This window comes from Loxodonta africana, chromosome 14 (genome assembly GCF_030014295.1).
Source record: "Loxodonta africana isolate mLoxAfr1 chromosome 14, mLoxAfr1.hap2, whole genome shotgun sequence".
NCBI lineage: Eukaryota > Metazoa > Chordata > Mammalia > Proboscidea > Elephantidae > Loxodonta > Loxodonta africana.
This window is the reverse complement of record NC_087355.1, coordinates 36,271,508-36,291,797: the sequence shown is the minus strand read 5'-3', so window position 1 is coordinate 36,291,797 and position 20,290 is coordinate 36,271,508. Positions and strand designations below refer to the sequence as shown.

The 20,290-nt window shown below is 39.5% G+C and overlaps 2 protein-coding genes across 3 annotated transcripts; one reads left to right on the top strand and one right to left on the bottom strand.

Annotated features, from left to right (window-relative positions):
* The first annotated feature begins 148 nt into the window (after positions 1–148).
* Positions 149–7,918, top strand: RBIS (ribosomal biogenesis factor). Its single transcript, XM_010588380.3, has 4 exons — positions 149–324; positions 3,774–3,890; positions 7,219–7,335; positions 7,780–7,918. Exons 2-4 carry the CDS (start codon positions 3,777–3,779, stop codon positions 7,849–7,851), a joined length of 303 nt encoding a protein of 100 aa, XP_010586682.2. The 5' UTR covers positions 149–324; positions 3,774–3,776; the 3' UTR covers positions 7,852–7,918.
* Positions 7,919–7,921: 3 nt separating this feature from the next.
* E2F5 (E2F transcription factor 5) lies at positions 7,922–19,551 on the bottom strand. Of its 2 annotated transcripts, none has more exons than XM_023545843.2 (6): positions 19,406–19,551; positions 17,056–17,099; positions 15,101–15,165; positions 13,727–13,994; positions 11,026–11,070; positions 7,922–8,661 (listed from the first exon to the last, which is right to left on the bottom strand). In XM_023545843.2, exons 1-6 carry the CDS (start codon positions 19,426–19,428, stop codon positions 8,552–8,554), a joined length of 555 nt encoding a protein of 184 aa, XP_023401611.2. In that variant the 5' UTR covers positions 19,429–19,551; the 3' UTR covers positions 7,922–8,551. The 2 variants fall into 2 exon arrangements, with proteins under 2 accessions (XP_023401611.2, XP_023401610.2); XM_023545842.2 differs by having other exon boundaries at positions 7,924–8,661; positions 11,026–11,073.
* Between the last annotated feature and the right edge of the window lie 739 nt (positions 19,552–20,290).

The window sequence follows — 20,290 nt, the reverse complement described above, 5'->3', positions numbered from 1 at the left end:
GGCAGGACTCCGCCCGGTGGGCGGGACTACGCTCAGTAGGCGTGATTTCGCTCTGTGAACCACGCTCACTGGATGGGACTGTGCCACGGGGGCGGGGCTAAAGTCGGTAGGCGGGACCACGTTCGGTAGCAGCGGCTTCGCTCTGCGTACGCACAACGCTCCGTTACCGGTTAAACTGCGCTCTGGGACCTGTCTGAAGTCGATGGGCGGGACTACGACTAGTGCGCAGAAGCTTGACAGGATCCCTGCCCCCGGAAGTGTCTGGACCGTGTGCGTGCAGATGGCGTCACCTGGAGTCTGAGCAGCTGCACGAGGGTATCGGAGGTATGGTGAGAGGCTGATAAAGTGATTTTCCTGCGGGCGGGCGACTTCGGGGAGTTGGGGCAGGGCTAGACGCACCTCGTGCTGCTGCGGCCCAGAGGCCCGGCGCCGTCGCGCTCAGCCTTAGGGGGCCCTAGTCTGCCGTGAGCCTCCTGGCACAGGCCCGCATCTCCGTGCCTGTTGGGGTTTTTTGTTTCTTAGTTTGTCGTGATCGCAATTTCCGCGAGGTTGTCAAAGAATTTCCCTACCTTCCCAGCTAGTATATTACCTTCTCCACGAACCTTCCTCGTGTCCCCACCTCTACAGAACCTCTCCCTGTTGTGCCCCCATTTGTATGCTGCCTGTGACAGCACCTATCTAGACGTGTATCTTTGTGAATGTTTAACCCCAGCTAGGCTGACAAGTCCTTGGCGTCAGGACATACGTGTACGCGCGCACCTGGCATTCATAATTAAACAAGTCACAGTTGCCTAATACTAGATGAACAATTGGATGTTGGTTGTTATTGGAAGGATTTTATTTTAATTTGGGGGGGTTATTAGTGTATTTTCTAGTTTGCCCGCATTCATCATGTATTTTCCACAGTATCTCTTTTTGAAAATAGGAGTATTTTGGGGGTGTAAGAGTTGTCTCTCTGTTTAGTTTCCTGAGGTTGGTCATAGGCTGGAACTTGAAGTAGGGTATAATTTTCAGTCAAGAAATACAGTGTGAACAAAGGAAGAATGTACAGGGTGTCCTCAGAGAACAGTTAGTAGGCTAGGCTGGCTAGCACAATGTGTATAAAGAGGTGTGAGGTGATACCTTTGGCAGATTTAGGGTAGATTCAGGTTGCCAGTCATATGCCAGGCCAAGGCGTAGTTCCCTTAATGCACTGGGAGAGCCGTAAGAAGGCCTTTAACATTTGGAAGGTTCATCACATAGAACTGTGCAGGATAGACTTGAGAGCAGATGTCTTAAGCCAGGGGGTGGCAAACTTTGTATTTTAGACTTTGTGGTCCATAGTTGGGGAGCCCTAGTGGTGCTGTAGTTAAAGCACTCGGCTGCTAATGAAAAGGTCAGAAGTTCAAACCCACTAGCCGCTCTGTGGGAGAAAGATGTGGCAATCTGCTTCTGTAAGATTTACAGCCTTGGAAATCCTATGGGACAGTTCTCTATCCTATAGGGTCGCTATGAGTCGGAATGGACTGGATGGCAGTGGGTTTGGTTGGTCCATAATTCTAGGTGAAAGTGGCCATAGTAAGTAATGGAATGGGAGTGGCTATCTTCCAATAAAACTTTATTTACAAAACAGATGTCTGGCTATACCTCGCCCAAGAACAGAGTTTGTCAACCTCTGGTCTTGGAAAAAGGAGCCCCGGTGGTGGCACAGTGGTTAAGCGCTTGGCTGCTAACTAAAAGGTCAGTGGTTTGAATCCACTAGCCGTTCTGTGGGAAAGATGTAGCAGCCTGCTTCCATAAAGATTTATAGCCTTGGAAACCCTGTTGGGCAGTTCTACTCTGTCATATAGAGTCACTATGAGTTGGAATCCACTAGATGGCAATGGTTTTTTTTTTTTTCTTAATAGGTCTAAGCAAATGGACTTAGGGATTATCACAGTAACCCAGTCTTGAGCTAGGCAGTACTACTTCATGTTTTTTATTGCTTTTTTATGTCTTCATGAGGGGCAATATCACATAACGGCTACGTGCCTAAGCACTGCGTCTAGTCTGCCTGACTTTGAATCATGGCAACCCCTAGTTAATAATAGTGTGACACTGGGCAAATTAACTTCTCTTTGCATCAGCTTTCATCGGTAAAATGGGGATAATAGTATTTCCCACAAAGGGGTTATTAAGAGGCATGAGTTAAAAGCACATAAAATGTTAGCACAGTGCCTGTAGACCTCAATAAATGCCAACTATTAATATGTTTTAAATCATTCTCACTTGCATTATCAAAGGCGGATTTGAAAGATGTTTCTCAGGAAGAATCTACAGTCTTAACGCATGTGGAAAAATATGTTAAGGGTTCAAGGTAGGAGCCATTCACATAAAGGTGATATGGAAGCCCTGAGAATAATTCAAAGGAGAGAGGAGGATAGCAACTGGAGGATGAAGGATTGATTTTTGAAGAGATGCACACAATTAGGAGAGAAAGTGGGGAGAGAATAAACAGAAATGAAAAAGAAGCCAGAAAGGAGACAGAGAAGTCAGTCCCTAAAGTGTAAGAACCAGAGTGGCATGTGTGTGCCATCCAGTCAATTCCAACTCATGGTGACCCTATAGGAAAAGTAGAACTGCCCCATAGGGTTTCCTAGACTGAAATCTTTACAGGAGCAGATTGCAATGTCTTTTCTCCTGTGGAGTTCAAACCACCAACCTTTCGGTTAGCAGCCAAGTGCCACCAGGGCTCCTTCAGAGTGGCATACCAAAGAACCAAACCCTTTGCTGTCAAGTCGATTCCAAGTCAAAGCGACCCTATAGGACAGAGCTGCCCATAGGGTTCCCAAGGCTGTGGTCGTCACAGGAACAGATGGCCACATCCTTCTGCTGAGGAGCTGCTAGTGGATTCGAACCATGGACCTTTCTGTTAGCAGCCCCATGCTAACCACTACACCACCAGGGCTCCTCACATTGGCATCAAAACCAAAACCAAACCCATTACCGTCAAGTTGATTCTGACTTATAGTGACCCTATGGGACAGAATAGAACTGCCTGATAGGATGTCCAAGGAGTGGCTGGTGAATTTGAACTGCCAGCCTTTGGGTTAGCAGCCAAACTCTTAACCACTGTGCCACCAGGGCTCCAGAGTGGCATAGTGTTATGTAAACTAGCAGGATGGCTGGTGATGGCTAACGCTGCCAGATGTTGCAGAGAGCCGGGGGAAAAAAATGTTATGTCAATAATGTTAAAGAATTCAGCCAGCAAACATTAATTGAATGTCTCCTATGGGCCAGCTGCTGAAGATTCAGAAAAGAATTAGATACAGGTAGTCCCGACTTACAACTTACTTATTTGAGTTACTACGAACCACATTTACACTGTCCTTTTTTTTTTTTTAAATGGTACGTCTTCTCGTTAATAATATGTACTACATGCAGTGTTGCAGCACATAATTGGCTGATGTTACAGTTCTCATGCCAACCCCCAAAGACAAAGATCAGATTTATAAAGATACTGATAATAAAAGGCAATAATAATGAAAAATTTTTTAAATGAGGTATTCGGCTTACGTCAGAACCTACTTAGGATGCAGTCGTTGGAACAGAGCCTCGGTGTAAGTCGGGGACTGCCTGTACATACTCTGTGCTTGAAGAGTAGAAGATCTAGTGGGGGTAAAGGACCTGGGAATAATTATGAGTAAGAGGGATAGTCTTACACTTAATTGGTACCTTTACTTTAAGAATTTAAATTGATGTACAGTTCATAAATGTGGACGGCTTCATTGAACTCCCTTTCTTTCTTTTCCTAGACAATGGCCAAGAATAAACTAAGAGGGCAGAAGTCTAGGAATGTATTTCACATAGCAAGCCAAAAAAACTTTAAGTCTAAAAACAAAGCAAAACCAGTTACCACAAATCTTAAGAAGGTACGTATGAGTTAAACATGTTGACTTTATTGTTTAAAAGCAAAGTGTAGTTATAAAGCTACAGAAAAATGGAATGCTTTTATTTAAAGCAAAAGTTTTTAGCCTTTCTCAAAGGCAAAATGATTTTAAGCTTTTGTTTTAAAAAAGATGAAAAAGAACCTCCCTTTCTTGAATCTAAATGTTTGAAAAGAAAAAGTATTTTAACAGGAAGTCACAAATTTAATAGGTTTATTAGAGTTTAGAAATTGGAAAAAAAGCCATGGTATGGGAAACAGTTGTCATGTTTTGACTCAAGTATATCGAAGAACCTATTAACAGTCAACATATGGGACATCAGTCAACAACTGCTCTTATTCTCCTCAGTGATTCTTATCTCTCTGAAGAGATCTGGAACTTAAATGGAAACATGTAAAATGAAGATAAAATACTTTGTTTCTTAAAATGGAAAAATTTGAAAAGAAAATCCACTCACTCACTCACTGCCATGGAGTTGATACTGACTCCATACAGCTTCCAAGGCTGTAATCTTTATGCATGCAGACTGCCGCATCTTTCTTCACAGAGCAGCTGGTGGGTTTGAACTGCTAACCTTTTGGTTAGCAGCAGAGAATTTAACCATTGAGCCACCAGGGCACCTTTGAAAAGAAAGGGGCTTCTTTATCTTGTTTACTGTTCAAAATATTTAGAAAATTTGTTCAACACTGTAAGTGGATTACAAAATTCTTTAAGAAAATGTTTTCAAGTTTAAGTAGTAGGTGGAGTCACCTCTCCAAAACTCAGTAATTTTCATAATAATCCATAGAAATACAACATTTTAATTTCACCTTTCATTTGCTAGCAAAGTTTTTTAATTTAGCGATTTTATGACTATAAATGCTGTGAAGGAAATAAAGTTGGGCAATAGGATGGGGGTTGGGAATGGCAGTTTTAATAAAATTGTCAGGCAGCCAATTTATTAAAATTGTCTTCAAGGTTGACATTTGAACCATGACCTGAATGATAAGGAGCTTATAATGCAACCAGCAGGAAGAGTTGGGAGCAGCATGTTCTAAGCAGAGAGAATAGCAAGTGCAAAGGCCTCAAGCAAGGAAGAAGTTTGTAGTATAGTGGAGAAAGATTATTTCTTCTGGATAGGAGGCACTAGAACCTTTATGTATGCTGATGGGAAGGATCTCAGAGAGGGAGATATGGTTGGAGGTTTGGGAAAGTATGAAATAATTCTCTCTGAAAGTGGACTAACTTACTAGGGGTTGGTCATAAGATTGCCAGGCACTATAAAAAGTTAATTGAAGTTTGTGGTTGATATGGATTGAATTGGGTTCCCCCAGAATGTGTGGTGTAAATCCTAATTTCTGTGCTAGTGGTTATAATCCCATTTGGGAATGGGTTGTCTTTGTTGTTACCAGACAGGATTAGTGGAGGGTTGGTCTTTAGTCAATCTCTTGAGATATAAAAGAGTTTAAACTAGCAAGCAAGAGAAGCAGAGACAGGGGAAAAAAGATGCCAAACCACATTAAGATGGGCCAGGAGTAGCAGATCAGAAGAGACAAGGACCTTCCTCCAGAGCTGACAGAGGGAGATAGCCTTCCCCTAGGTCCAGCATAGCAAATTCAGACTTGTAGCCTCTTAAACTGTGAGAAAATAAATTCTATTTGTTAAAGCCATCCACTAATGGTATTTGTTATAGCAGCACATTTAACTAAGATGGTGGTTATTTATTTAAAGTGAAACCAGTCAATCATTTTCTATAGCTTTAGTTCCAGACATAGAAAAGGCTGATAGTAAGATTTAACCAGATGTTTGATCCAGGGAAGAGAAGTAATGAGTGTAAAGATATTCAGTGCTGGTCATAGAATCTGTGCTGACTGAGGCAAAAAGTGAAGATATGAAGATATGAAAAATAGTGAAACTGGTGGGAAGGGGTTTCATTGAGGTTGAAGTATTGTTAATAAACTCAGTGAAGTAGGACAGGAGGTGGTACAGTTACAGTAATGATATAGCTCAGGGTGATTCCATGGGAGTGGATGGCTGAGGTTGGCTATGGGAGAAGATTCTTGATGATGAGGGCCTCAAGAGACTAAGAGGCTATAGGATTAGATTTTTGTTGAAGCCACTAAGCAGTGATGACAGGCATGAGGATGAAGTGGTCAGTGAGCCAAGGCTTAAAATCTTTCATGAAGGAGCAAGTAATGGTGGCACTGGTAGGTGACAGCATTGAGGAAGGAGTATCATTCCATATTCTGGTGGAAAGGAGCGGAGGGTTTTGAAGGAGAAATGGTTTGGTAGCAGCTGTGAAGGAGAACACCTACCCCCCTACCTCTTAGACTAGAGAGGAGGGCTGCAGGAGAAGCTGTCCTCAGGGGCTGCCAGGTCTCCATGAGGCAAGGTCAAGGAAGGATTCAGAGATGTACTGTTAGAAAAGCACTAAAATAATTTGATCCAGGATGAAATCATAGTACCAGTACCTAGAAAGATTGCAGTCACCGTGGTGGCGCAGTGGTTAAGAGCTTGGCTGCTCACCAAGATGTTGGCGGTTTGAATCCACTAGCCACTCCTTGGAAACTCTGTGGGGCAGTTCTGCTCTGTCCTGTAGGGTCTGAGTTGGAATTGACTTGATGCCAATGGGTTTGGCTTTTTATTTTTTTTTGGTTTTATACCTGAAAAAGGAGCCCTGATAGTGCAATGATTAACCACTCAGCTACTAACCAAAAAGTCAGCCCTACCACCTCTCTTCTCCTCCCCCTCAGTTGCTCCATGGGAGAAAGATGTGGGAGTCTGCTTCTATAAAGATTAAAGCCTTGGAAACCCTATGGGGCAGTTCTACTCTGTCCTGCGGGGTCACTACACGTTGGAATTGACTTGACAGCAGTGGGTTTAGGTTTTTGTTGTTGTACCAGAAAAGCCAGACCCTGAGTGGCATGAATGGTTAAGCATTCAGCTACTAGCCGAAAAGGTTGGTGGTTTGAACCCACCCAGAGGCTCCTTGGAAGACAGCCTGGTGATCTGCTTCCAAAAGGTCACATCACAGCCTTGAAAACCCTGTGGAGTTCTACTCTGCACATACGGGGTTGCCATGAGCCAGAATCAACTCGAGGCAACTAACGCCATCACCACTATGTGTAATTCTTATTTTAAGAAACAAAACAAAACCTTTTGTCTAAAATTTCCCAGTGAGATTACAAGAATTTTAGTGTGGATTATTCCCACAAATTGGTAGGATAAATAGTTTTTAGATTTTTAGGTTTACTACAGTTAAATTAAGGTTGAATATATTTTGTAATAATGATTATGAGATCTTGGATTAATGATTTTTTTTCTTTTTAAAAAGATAAACATTGTGAATGATGAAAAAGTTAACAGAGTAAATAAAGCCTTTGTAGATATACAAAAGGAACTTGCACACTTCTCAAAAGGCCTTACCCTCGAACCTCTGCAGAAACAACTGGTAAGTAGAAATCATTTGCTTTTGTTATGGCACAAATACGAATTAAAGGCTAGTAAATTAAACTCCAACTTTTCAAGCCTGTCAGTTGAATCTAATTTTTAGGACTTGGCTCTATTGTATGTATAACATATTCAGTCACATTCAGGCTCTGAAACACCTGTGTCTGAATGTGAGAGTTTATTGTTCTATTCCCAGATATTGGACTAAACCAAAAAGAAAACCTGTTGTCATCGAGTCGATTCCGACTCGTCGCAACCCTATAGGACAAAGTAGAACTGCCCTATAGGGTTTCCAAGGACCGGCTGGTGGAGTCGAACCCGGTGACCTTTTGATTGGCAGCCCAGCTCTTAACCACTGAAGAAAGTAGATAATAGATTATATACAGGTCATTTTTGTTCACTGCTGTTATCTAAATTTTTAAACGTAATACTCTTCTCTCTTCAGATTCCGCAGCAGCATCAGGAAAACGAAGCAGTTAATGTTGACGAGGCTACAAGACTAATGGCTCAGTTGTAACACAGTGGTGATACATCAAATTCCTCCCCCCAAAAGACCAATAAATTTAATGTTTTATACAACTTTATTTTTAAAAATCTTGTTAATGTACAGGCATTGGCACATTTTAAAACAAACTACATAAACAGATCTTTCCTATAATCCAGGAAAGTGGAATGTCAGAAGTCAACAAAATGTGATAAACTTAAAGTGCTAAAACAGAAGGCACTTCACAAAATCTGTTCACTGAAACAGTTACCATGTCCTAGTTTACATCCTTCACTTTATAAGTGGCAGTGAGTGTCGGGTTGGATTGGAAGGACACAAAGAAGTACAGTTTTGTGGCAGTAGAAATATAAGACACACAAGTGATGAGCCCTTGGCCAAGTTTTGTTTTTGATGACCTGAAGTCTACTTTAACTTCCCTCTCATAAGAGGAAAAAAGAGAAGGATTCAGAATTGGGGGGAAAAAATAGTTGAAGTCCCAGAAATTATCAGGGGATAGGAGGATGGCACTAAATCACTCTTTCCCCTGAAGCAATCAGCCCTTTGTTTTATGGTGATGTTTTGTGAAGTAAAAAAGAAAAGTATTAGGGAAGAACACTTCAGAATCAGTGAACTAAAAAGGTGTTACATTCATTATTTTAAATACTTAGGTTATTGAGAAGTCTAAAATGTTACACAGTTAGAGGTAGATAACAGTCCCAAGTTTCCATGGAATCTAATAATTTAGTATCTGGACATCAAACAGATCACAGACTCCTTCATTATCATCTAAATTAAAGTTGTAGTCATCTGCCGGTGTAGGAGACAGCCGTAAGAGAGGGAAAACTGCAAGCAAAGAAAAACAGTAAAAATGGTTTCAACATATGGGTAATGTTCAACATAAAGTATCTGAAATACTACCAATCCAAATTAAATTATGTTTCCTATGATATATGTGAATTTTTAGCACTACATAATAGGAAAAAACAAAAACCAAACCCATTGCCGTTGAGTCAGTTCCGACTCATAGCGACCCTATAGGACAGAGTCAAACTGCCACATAGGGTTTCCAAGGAGCCGCTGGTGGATTCAAACTGCCAGCATTTTTGGTTAGCAGCTGAGCTCTTAACCACTCTGCCACCAGGGCTCCATATAATAGGGAAAGTAATGATCAAATGACTTGTGGTTTAGTGTAAAAACAATTTATGTTCATTACAGGTATCAGAAATCCTGGTGGCATACTAGTTAAGAGCTACGGCTACTAATGAAAAGGTTGACAGTTCAAATCCACCAGGCACCCCTTGGAAACTGCCCCTTGGGGCAGTTCTACTCTGTCCTATATAGGGTTGCTGTGAGTTGCAGTCAACTCCACAGCAGTGGGTTTGGGTTTGTGTAGGTATTAGCTTAAGAGATAGGGGTTACAATTTTTATTGTCACTAAAATGTACAATTCAAATACACTGGTCAAAGTATTTTCTTTGCTAAATAAGCTGCTACTTTGAAAACAGAAGTATGAAATAGACCTAAATTAATAATAAATCTGATATCCTCTGCTTCTACGTGAATGTTTAATTCCTAAGCGGTTATTGTACTGTTTGCTGACTTTACAGCTATCATTTCCTAGGTCTCTACTATATTTATTAGTAAATCAGAACTCTGAATCCAGGAGTTTATAGAAAGGTGAAATGGTGATTTCTGAACTAATTGTCATACTGTAGCTAATTGACTTTTTAAAATTTCTTTCAGATGAGATGATGACATGGCTAATGTTAGCAATAGTCTAGTGGCTTCACGAAAGTAGCTTGAAATCGGCCAAGTGGGCGTATTTATGCTAAGGAAATAGGCAAACTACTACAAATCAGGGATTTTCCCCACCAAAGAACCAGCTGTTAAACATTTACCAGCACACAGCTGGCTGTATCCCAAGCAGCTTGCTTTCCTGCCCCAAGAGATCAACAGAAAAGGCAGATAGTAATTTTGGTGATATATCTTGTGGAGCTACTAAAGAACTGGCATATCCTAGAGAGGTTACTGCTGGTGAAAATAAGCACCAGAACAGGGCTTCTTTCTTTTCTACCATGGTAGTTTATATCATGCTTTGTTTTGAGTCTGGCTGGGTATTCTTCGAGATCCTAATTTGGAATGTGACATGACCCATGATTTATGAAAAAATTGAAAAATGTGTAATTCCGGATGACTACATTTTAAAATAGGCTATAGTTTTCATATTTATTCCTCCTCATCATTTTTAGAAGAACCTATCAGTCAGGACAACAGGCATTTTGCATGAGAGGAGCCTTAAACTGGCTCAGACTTCAGCTGGGGTGGGGCCTCCTCTGGACACAATACTTTTTCCATACTCTTGCATCACTGCTTAGAGAAGAGCTAGGGTCTGAATAACTAGAAGTGGTAAGATGACAGGCAGTGGCTTGTGAGTGGCCACCTTTAAGAGTATACCACGGACTATGAATTCTAATCGCAAGAGGAGCCAGGCAGGTAACATGAAGGAAAGGCACAGGGGTAAGGCAGTGTTTGTGCTGACTGGCTCACTGCACAAAACTTGCTCTTAGACTGCCTAGCATTGTTCCTGCTTCAGGGCTGGAGGACAACATTGTACTTAATTGCAGAATGCTTTAATCCAAACTACATAAAGGTATTTTATTTTCAGAGCACCTCTGTAGCTAACTGAACAAAAATAAAATTAAATCACAAGGCTTTCTATTTGGATAGTACTTGATACCATTCAAATACTCTCAACACTGCCTCATAGAAAAGCTACTTAAAGCTCAGGAAGACATTTTGAAATGCTTATTCCCGCTTTCTCAAGTTTGGGCATTTCATTGTTCAACCTCTAGGTGTTGTTCCTGTAATGACAAAGCTGGGTTTTCAAATTTGTTAATGTAAGCATGTTATTTTCTTCTTGAGCCAGGTTCTTCAGGAGTGAAAAGGATCAGTGTGCCAACAGTTTAGACTTTATGCAATGAAGGTGACAAGTATCCCCTTAGGGACTGCTTTCCCTTAAAATACAGGCAAAGAAAATTAAATTCTAAAGAATGACTATGATTTACTTCAAGTACTATTAAGGGAAATTTCTCCTGAATCATCGAGGTAAATTACGCAGTTAGAAAACACAGGTTCCTCATTTTTTAAGTCATATATTTTATAATTTCTTTTTTGTGTATATATAAAAAGAACTTTTTAAACTACTTACCATCAGAAGACATTAATTCATCAATGATATCTCCACTGATAGATCCTGCTGGAAACAGAAATAAAGAAGTTTTGTTAATTTTCTGTTTATAGAGACAGTTATATTTAAACATAGGCAGTCAAATCAGCAGCTTGTTGACAGTGCAAAGTTAAAATACCAGAACTTTGTGGAAAGAAAATATTTATACTGGATAATTTTTTTTCATAGAATGTTCCAAATTGATGTAAGAAAAAAATTAACAACAAAGTATAATCATGAATTTCCTAGTTTTATAACTAAGCCGGAAGAAATCCTGAGTTCTCCAAGTTTATACCAAATAGCAAGTCAGTTATTCGGTAATAAAGGTACTATGAATTGATAACAAGAGCAACTTAATTCAAAAATCAATGTTAAGGGTGTTCAGGAGCTAAGGTGACTGATGAGAATCAGCAGAGCTCAGATACAGTAGTATGGGCTCAGTGGTTCTGGACAGCACTGGAGATACACCATGTTCAGTGATACTTAACTGACAGTCCACTGTGTAGATCAACCCCTTCAAGATACTGAATAGTTACCCTTAAAGGCATTACTATAAAGCTGTGCTCCTTTTTTTGTTGTTGTTGGGATCCTCTTCCCAATACCTTAGATTATGAAATAAATACTTTTCCATAGAAGTTAGAGAAAAGAGAAAAAACATCTTAAATATACTGATTGGAAAACTGAGGCAACAAATAGTTTAGGATATTTTCACTAAAGGGTATCGAAGTGTATCAACTCATTTTTCCCTTGCCTGAAATGACTATGGGACATTGCTATCCTCCACCCAATTGATGTAGGCATTTACAATCCCCTATAACATTGGATTGCAACACCGCACATCACTAATTTCTTGTTCTTAGTTCTCGGTTGTAAATTCAAGTTATCTTTCAGTTATGGGTCAGGCTCCCCAGTTTGCCAATTACAGAAGTTAAAAATTCTATATAAGAGTTTTCAAGATACCTGTATATATATAAGAAAGAAGCAAAGTATAGAAAAACTCCATCAACTACAGGGACGATAGACAGTACTTACTACTATGCCTGAATACAAGTATTGCTGAAGAAAGTAAGGAATATAGACCCAAAGTTCTTCAAGGATTTAGATTTTTCCCCTTTGGGTTAATTAGGGAGGAAAGTTCATGTTGAGGACTTTTTCTCCCATTAATCATCATTTCTCTGAAGGAACTCTGAAGTATGGCACCATTTGCTCTTGGGCACCTTTATTATAGTGCCATGAGATAAGCACTCGGGTAAGACTACCCAATCAGATGATACCCAACAGTGTGAGAGGCATGCCCCAGGTAATGCCTTGAATGACTGGGCCGTCTCTGTCAAGGCATCTCATCTGCTTATTGGGCCAAGACAAATCTTGTTGTCAGGTGCTGTGGAGTCAGCTCCGACTCACAGAGACCCTATGTACAACAGAAGGAAACACTGCCCAATCCTGCACCATCCTCACAATTGTTATGCTTGAGCCCACCGCTGGAACTACTGTGTCAATCCATCTTGTTGAGGGTCTTCCTCTTTTCCACTGACTCTCTACCAACCACGATGGCCTTCTCCAGGGGCTGGTCCCTCCTGATGATATGCCCAGAGTACATGAGATGAAGTCTCCCCATCCTTGTTTCTAAGGAGTGTTCTGGCTGTACTTCCTCTAAGACAGTTGTTCGTCCCTCTGGCAGTCCACGGTATATTCAGTATTCTTCACCAACACCACAATTCAAGGCGTCAATTCTTCTTCAGTTTTCCTTACTCATTGTCCAGCGTTCACGTGTATACAAGGCGATTGAAAATACCATGGCTTGGGTCAGGCACACCTTAGTCCTCAAAGTGATCTCTTTGCTTTTTTAACACTTTAAAAAAGTCTTTTACAGCAAATTTGCCCAACGCAATGTGTCATTTAATTCCTGACTGTTGCTTCCATGGGCATTGATTGTGGATCCAAGTAAAATGAAATTCTCGACAACTTGTCTTTTCTCCATTTATCATGATGTTGTTATTGGTCCAGTTGTGACGATTTTTGTTTTCTTTATGTTGAGGTGCAATCCATACTGAAGGCTGTGGTCTTTGATCTTCATCAGTCAGTACCTTCAAGTCTTCTTCCTTTTCCACAAGTAAGGTTGTGCTATACGCATATCACAGGTTAATGAGTCTTCCTCCAATCCCAATGCTGCATTCTTCTTCATATAGTCTAGTTTCTCAGATTATTTGCTCAGCATACAGACTGAATAAGTATGGTGAAAGGATGTATCATACTTACCCCATGATGACGGGATATTTTCCCTGCTCTACAGTCATAATTCTAGACACAATCTTAACCACACTATACTGTATCTGATTATATATTTCTATGAATTGTATATAATTGTCCCTATATGTATGTTCTGCTCATGAAACAAATCTGCAGTAATATAATTTAGGACAGGGTCTGCTTTTAAATTTTCCTCATAATACTTACCCCAGTGCTGGATGCAGAAAAAAAAAAAAATTTTTTTTTTTTTATGCAGAGGAGACCCTAAATTAATACTTGCTGATTAAATGAAGCTTACTATTTTGCTTCCTATATTATATACTGGGAATAATAATGTCACAACTGACAAATTCAGAAATTCAATCGCCAGCTTGTATAATGTATTCATATCCTCCTTCCTTCTTAATTTTTAGAACAAATGTTCTAAACCCACCTGAAGATAGGTCTGTAGCTGCTATCTGCTGAAGATTCTGGCTTCTTTCAGAGACATGTTGCTCAGGCAGATTATGAGTTGCCGTGTTGGGTTTCTGCGGGGTCACAGGAGTTGCCGGCTGAGAGGAGGGTTGTGTGAGGTCGTCAGGTGGAGGAACAGGAAACACCACAGGCTTAGAGGAGCTGGACTCTTTATTTATAAGCAGCACATGGATAGGTCCTGAATGACTCTTTAGATTGATCTGGTATTTCTTTTGTCCATTCTGGCCCTTTGAAGTTATTGGATATAAACAAATGAATATATATTAACATTTCTTGCTACCTTGAAATTTTGTATTATGTTAAAAATAAGACATGGAAAGTTACTCCAAGCTAACTAAATTCATACAACAAAACACAGAGTAGAGACCAAGGACAGGAGAGGATTTTGAGAGCTCTAAAATACTTGCCTCTAAAAAGCAGGCTTTTCTCAAATGCAGATCATCAAAAATTCTCAACTGTAGAATTCTGGCAACCACCCATTTTTAGTGTGTAATTATACATGCCAGTGCTCAGCAATGCTCCAAGCATTCTCCTCTGACTAGATTCCATCCCCTGGAGTTGGCTCCCATGGGTGTGATTATGGCAACAAGCTGACCTAATCAACAACTGTTTCACCACAAGTTAGAACTCTTTATTTCCTTTCAGCAAACAGAAATACAATTGATTTTTTCCCCTACAGATATGTAAATAAAAAGTTCCTCCATTTCAAAAGAGTAGTTTATACCCTGAGGCTTCAGAATCCAGTAATATAAATGCCTAAACCCAAAAACCCAAACTCCTAGAATAGCTGAGGGAGAGGGAAAAGATAATATTCTTTGGTCTGTTAGAATTTTAATTTCAGTTTATTTTAGAAAATTTGAATTCAAAAACACAAATCATAAAACTTACACAGAGCATACAGTCAATAAATGTTTTTGACTGAAAAGGCCAGCAAATGTTTTTTAAAAGATCCAATTTAAAGTAATCTAGTGTGTTGGTACTTATATTAAACCTTTTCCTCTCCTCAGTCAGGATTTTTATATCAGTTAAAACGTGGTCATTTAACAGATTTTTCACGTTTATTAACCACATCATCACTCACCTTGACAACTTCTAGCTCAAAATTTTTTAAAAACTTTATAATCAGTGTTAAATGATTCAGTCACTTCCCCTGTAATTTTACCAAATACTGAAAAATCCAAATTCAGATATCGGCACTTTCAGATTAATAACTTGAAAGCAAAAACTTGGACGTATTTACACACAACTAGCTCATTTCAGGAGGAAAAAAAAAATTGTCCCTCCTGAGACAGTAGATCCACTTTTCCCACTTATACAAAAGTACCCTACATACCATTTCTGGAATAGGTACCTCCAGCTGTGTACCAGAAGGTGCTTGAATGGCCAAAAGTGTATCACCTAGTTAAAAAAAAAAAGTTCAAATTGAAAATTTTAGAAAATACTATTGATCATGAAATACAGTGGTTAGATTGTGGGCTCTGGAGCCAGGAGGCTTGGTTTTGAATCCCAGGCTACTAGCTAGGTGACCCTGGGCTTTAGTAAACTGGAGGTGTGGCGGGGGGGCCACGGTAACCTACTGCATAGATTTGTTCAGAGGATTAAATAATACATGTATTAATAGTTCTTAGTATTGTTGTTATTGTGTGCCATCAAGTCAATTCAGACTCATAGCAACCCTACAGGACAGGGGTTTCCTAGTCTATAAATCTTTACAGAATGCCAGGTCTTTTATCCCACAGAGCGGCTGGTGGGTTTGAACCACTGACCTTTCAGTTAGCAGCTGAGCTCTTAACCTCAGTACTGGCTTTATTATTCTCATTAACAAAGTCACCTCAAATTATTTAGATAGCATCAGTCTGGTTAAGTATGAGATTCTTAAAATTTTTATTTTAATAAATAACACTGTATACTTGAAACATTTGAACTACTTAATGACTAGGGATAATAGAGACTTGGTATAAACCAAAAAACCAAACCTGTTGCCTCCAAGTTGATTCCAACTCATAGCGACCCTACAGACTAACCAAAACTAAACCAAACCCAGTGCCATCAAGTCGATTCCAACTCATAGCGACCCTATACTTATTTCTGAAGCAAAATTCTACGATAGTCCACTGAGTTGCAGATTAACAAAACTTTCCCAAGACATTCTCAGAAAGGTCAGGTAATAAGGCAAAGCAGAGCAATAAGGCCTCACATATTTTCAACATCATCTTAGAGGGAAAGTCAGATTCCACTTGAAAAGGCACTTGACAGAATTTTTTGTATGCGTGTAATACACAAGGCTGTAAGGCACTTGACAGAATTTTTTGTATGCGTGTAATACACAAGGCTGTCCCTTTAATAGTATCGGCATAATTAGATATAAATGTATATGCTAATTTTCATTTTACTGTGTTATGATTACAGGAATAATTCAAGTCCCCTCTGTCAGTCATCAATACATTCTATTGTCATTTCAAGGTGAAAGGATGGGGGCAGGGGAGGGAACAGAATTAGGAATAATTTTCTAAGCTATAAAATGGGTTCACCTAACTCTTTGGGTTCTATTTGTGACCACACACTTGCTGCGTATAGTTGATGGAACAGCGGCTGATGAGAGCCATGTTCTAGCTCAAGTTCTGTTACTGTTTGACTTCGGGACTATGGATAAATCCCTCTCTGATTTAGCTTCCCCTAGCTTAGTGATTAAGAGCTCAGGCTGCTAACCAAAAGGTCGCCAGTTCGAATCCACCAGCCACTACCTGGAAACCCTATGGTGCAGTTCTACTCTGTCCTATAGGGTCGCTGTGAGTCAGAATCGACTTGATGGCACAGAACAACAACAAGCTTCCCCCCAAGGAGTTATGGTGGTGCAGTGGTCAGCTGCTAACCAAAAGGTTGGCAGTTTGAACCCACCAGCCACTCCGCAGAAGAAAAGATGTGGCAGTCTGCTTCTGTAAAGATTACAGCCTTGGAAACCATATGGGGCAGTTTTACTCTGTCCTATAGGGTTGCTATGAGCCGGAGTCTACTCAAGGGCAATGGGTTTAGCTTCCCCCCAGGACACACACATTTTGTACCTACCAATGGAGGCAAATATTAGAGCTGTGAAAAGCAGTTATTGTCATGAAAACAGAAACGAAAGCAGCCTATCTACACACAACACTGCACAGTAATATAAAGGTCCACAGCTACTGAAAATAATGACTTAGTGTGAGTTGGTAGGGAATTCTGAATCAGTCTATGTTAAATTAAATAGGTTGTTCAGAGGAAGAATGTAAGAAAAACTTTACTGACAGTACTTACCATTAAAGCAATTACAGATGTCTTCATAAGTTACATAGGAAAATGTACTGTCATAAAAAGTTAAGGAACAACATTTATATCAAAGTCTAGGCATTTAAATTAAGATGATAAATCTTAAGGCCAAAATAACAAAATGCATGAAAGGGCTACCACACACGGTCAGATGAAAAAGAACAGAACTCTTTAGTCTAAAAAGGCAAAGGCTATCATAAGGGTCCATAAAATGAGTGCCCATACTTCGCTTTGAGAAAAACAGCTTCTCATTTTCATAGCATCTAAGAACCACAGAAAAGAAATGGCAAATAGGAAACATTCCTCATGGAGGCTTCTCAGAGAAGGGGTACGGGTGGGGAAAGGAAGGCTACTATAGGAGTGGAAGTCAACCTCATACGCCCCCACACTGAGAATCTTCTTGGGTCATAGTTTGGAGAATTGGGAGTGGCCAGAATCTTGGAAAGTAATGCAGCAAAGTCTAAGATCATCTAGTTCAATGTTCTTGAACTTTGGGGTGCCAAAGAACACAGCTTGAAAGCCCTCATTGTTATCAAACTGCTAAGGAGCTCTGATCCATAGAAAAGAAATAAGAAGTGAGATCATGGACTTGTTCACTGAATCTAAGACAACATCAAAAATAAGTTATATATACTTAGTCAAAAATTCAAGATGCTACAAGATAAAATGAAGTTAAAAGCTTCCATTACAATGCTGATACGTTCACAAATCAAGAGAATTAATGTACAAGTATCTAAAGAGAAGAAAATGATTTGTAAGAAATACATGGAGTATATCACTGTTTTTTTCCCCTCAATATAATATGATAGATACACAAGCCTTGGACCCACACTCTATAGTCAGTACTATCTTTGAGTTAACATTAGGCAGAAAGTATCTTGGAAAAGTATCTTGAATTCAGTGTAGGCCCATGGTATTTCATTTTCAAACCAAAAATTAATTTTTCAAAACACTGAGAGCGCCTGAATTTTTACTTTGGAACAATGAACATAATTATTTAAATATGCCTCTACTGACAACAACAACGGCACTGAATCATGGCTTCTAATACTCACAAACCCCTTTTGGCTAGCATATTGCACCCTAACAATTGGTAGACAGAAAGTAATGAATCTTTTTTTTTTCTCATTTCAATGGAGAAATAATGGGTGTACCTATAAATCAAAAAGGTAAACATTTTTTTTCCCAACTTGCCTGTTGTTTTTTTTTTAGTGTGCTTTAAGTTTACAGTTCAAGTTAGTTTCTCATACAAACATTTATCCATATATTGTTATGTGACCCTAACTGCCCTCCCTATAACGTTACAGCACACTCCTCCTTTCTACCCCAGATTTCCTGTGTCCATTCAACCAGCTCCTGTCGCTTTTTGCCTTCTCATCTTGCTTCTGGACAGGACATACCCAGTTAGTCTCATGTATCTACTTCAGCTAGAAGCACTCTCTTCACAAGTATCATTTTATGTTCTTTGTCTGAGGAGCTGGCTTTGGGAATGGTTTCACTCCTGGGCTAACAGAGAGTCCAGGGGCCATGTCTTCTGAGGCCCCTCCAGTCTCAATCAGACCATTAAGTCAGGTGTTTTTATTAGAATTTGAGTTCTGCGCCCCTTTTCTCCTGCTCCATCAGGGACTCTGTTGTGTTCTCTGTCAGCACGGTCACTGGTGGTAACAGGGCACCAACTAGTTCTTCTGGTCTCAGGCTGATGGGAGTCTTTGTTTATGTGGCCCTTTCTGTCTCTTGGACTCATATTTTCCTTGTGTCTTTGGTGTTCTTCATTCTCCTTTGCTCCAGGTGGGTTGGGACCAACTGATGTATCTTAGATGGTTACTCATTAGCTTTTAAGACCCCAGGCGCCACTCACCAAAATGTGCAGAATTTTCTTAATAAACTTTGTTATGCCAATTAACCTAGATATCCCCTGAAACCATGGTCCCCAGACCCCCACCCCTGCTACTCTGTCCCTCAAAGTGTTTGGCTATATTCAGGAAACTTCTTAGCTTTTAGTTTAGTCCAGTTGTGCTAACTTCCCCTGTATTTTGTGTTGCCCTTCCTTTCACCTAAGATAACTCCTATCTACTATCTAGTTAGTGAATACCCCCTTTCCCTCCCTCCCCACCTTCATAACCATCAAAGAATGCTTTCTTCTATGTTTAAACCTTTCAAAATGGTAAACATTTTTAATACTAATATAAATTTTTAGAAGATTATAAACCTTAAATGTTATATTTACTTTAAAAACTCTAAAAACATTAGAATAAAGCAATTGACCTTCAAACTGTAAGACTGTCCACTATAAATGTGTATTTTATAACTGTATGTATAACTTACTTAGAAAGGATATCTATTATTAATGGAGTCATCCATCACATTTTTGATGCTCTGCTGCAGCCACAACTTCTGCTGATCAAGTTCTCTTTCCTTCAGTTCCAGATCTTCAATTTCAGCTTTAAGGCACCTTAGCCTACCTATGACTTCTTTTGTATTGCAGCCGGCACCTACACCTCTTAAAAATATGTACAGATTAATAACCCTAGTGTCAGACCCAGGTTACCATAACTTAATTTTTGTTGTAATAATAACTGACTTAGTAATATATTCAAAACAAAAATCTCTATACACTCTTCTAAAAATACGTACAAAAATCATTAGAAAACAAACACCATACCTCTAAACATTATTTGCTTAGAAAATTTACTGACAAGAACAACCAAATTATAAAAATTCTCAACATGGTCTAGCGTGATTTCTGTCATCTGGAAGTTCAGGCTGGTGACTGAGATGCCAAGAGGCCATCAAAGCAAAATTGTCACACTTGGCATTCTCATGATGTAGGCTAAGATATTGGTAAATTATAACCTTTTAATGTTTAGTTGGAATTTGGGCTTAAAAAAAAAGTACCATCAAAGGGGCCAAATTTGAAGAAGAGAATTATTATTTGTTCTTCTGTCACAGTCAAACACACAACCATGCAATAGTTAACAAATGACAACCTGCATTACAATCAACTATAATGATTATAATCAATTACTGTGTATAAGACATAGTTCCTGTTCTCAAGGAGTTTATACTAGTTGGGGAGATAAAGACTTAGGCAGAGAGGGATTAATAATATAAAGCAGTAAGCAGTGGGTGCTATAGGAATAGCTTAAGGGGAAAAGTTAAGATTTGAGTTTTAAGGGTATAAAACAGCAGAGAAGACCAAGGAAACATCTCCAAACAGAGATGA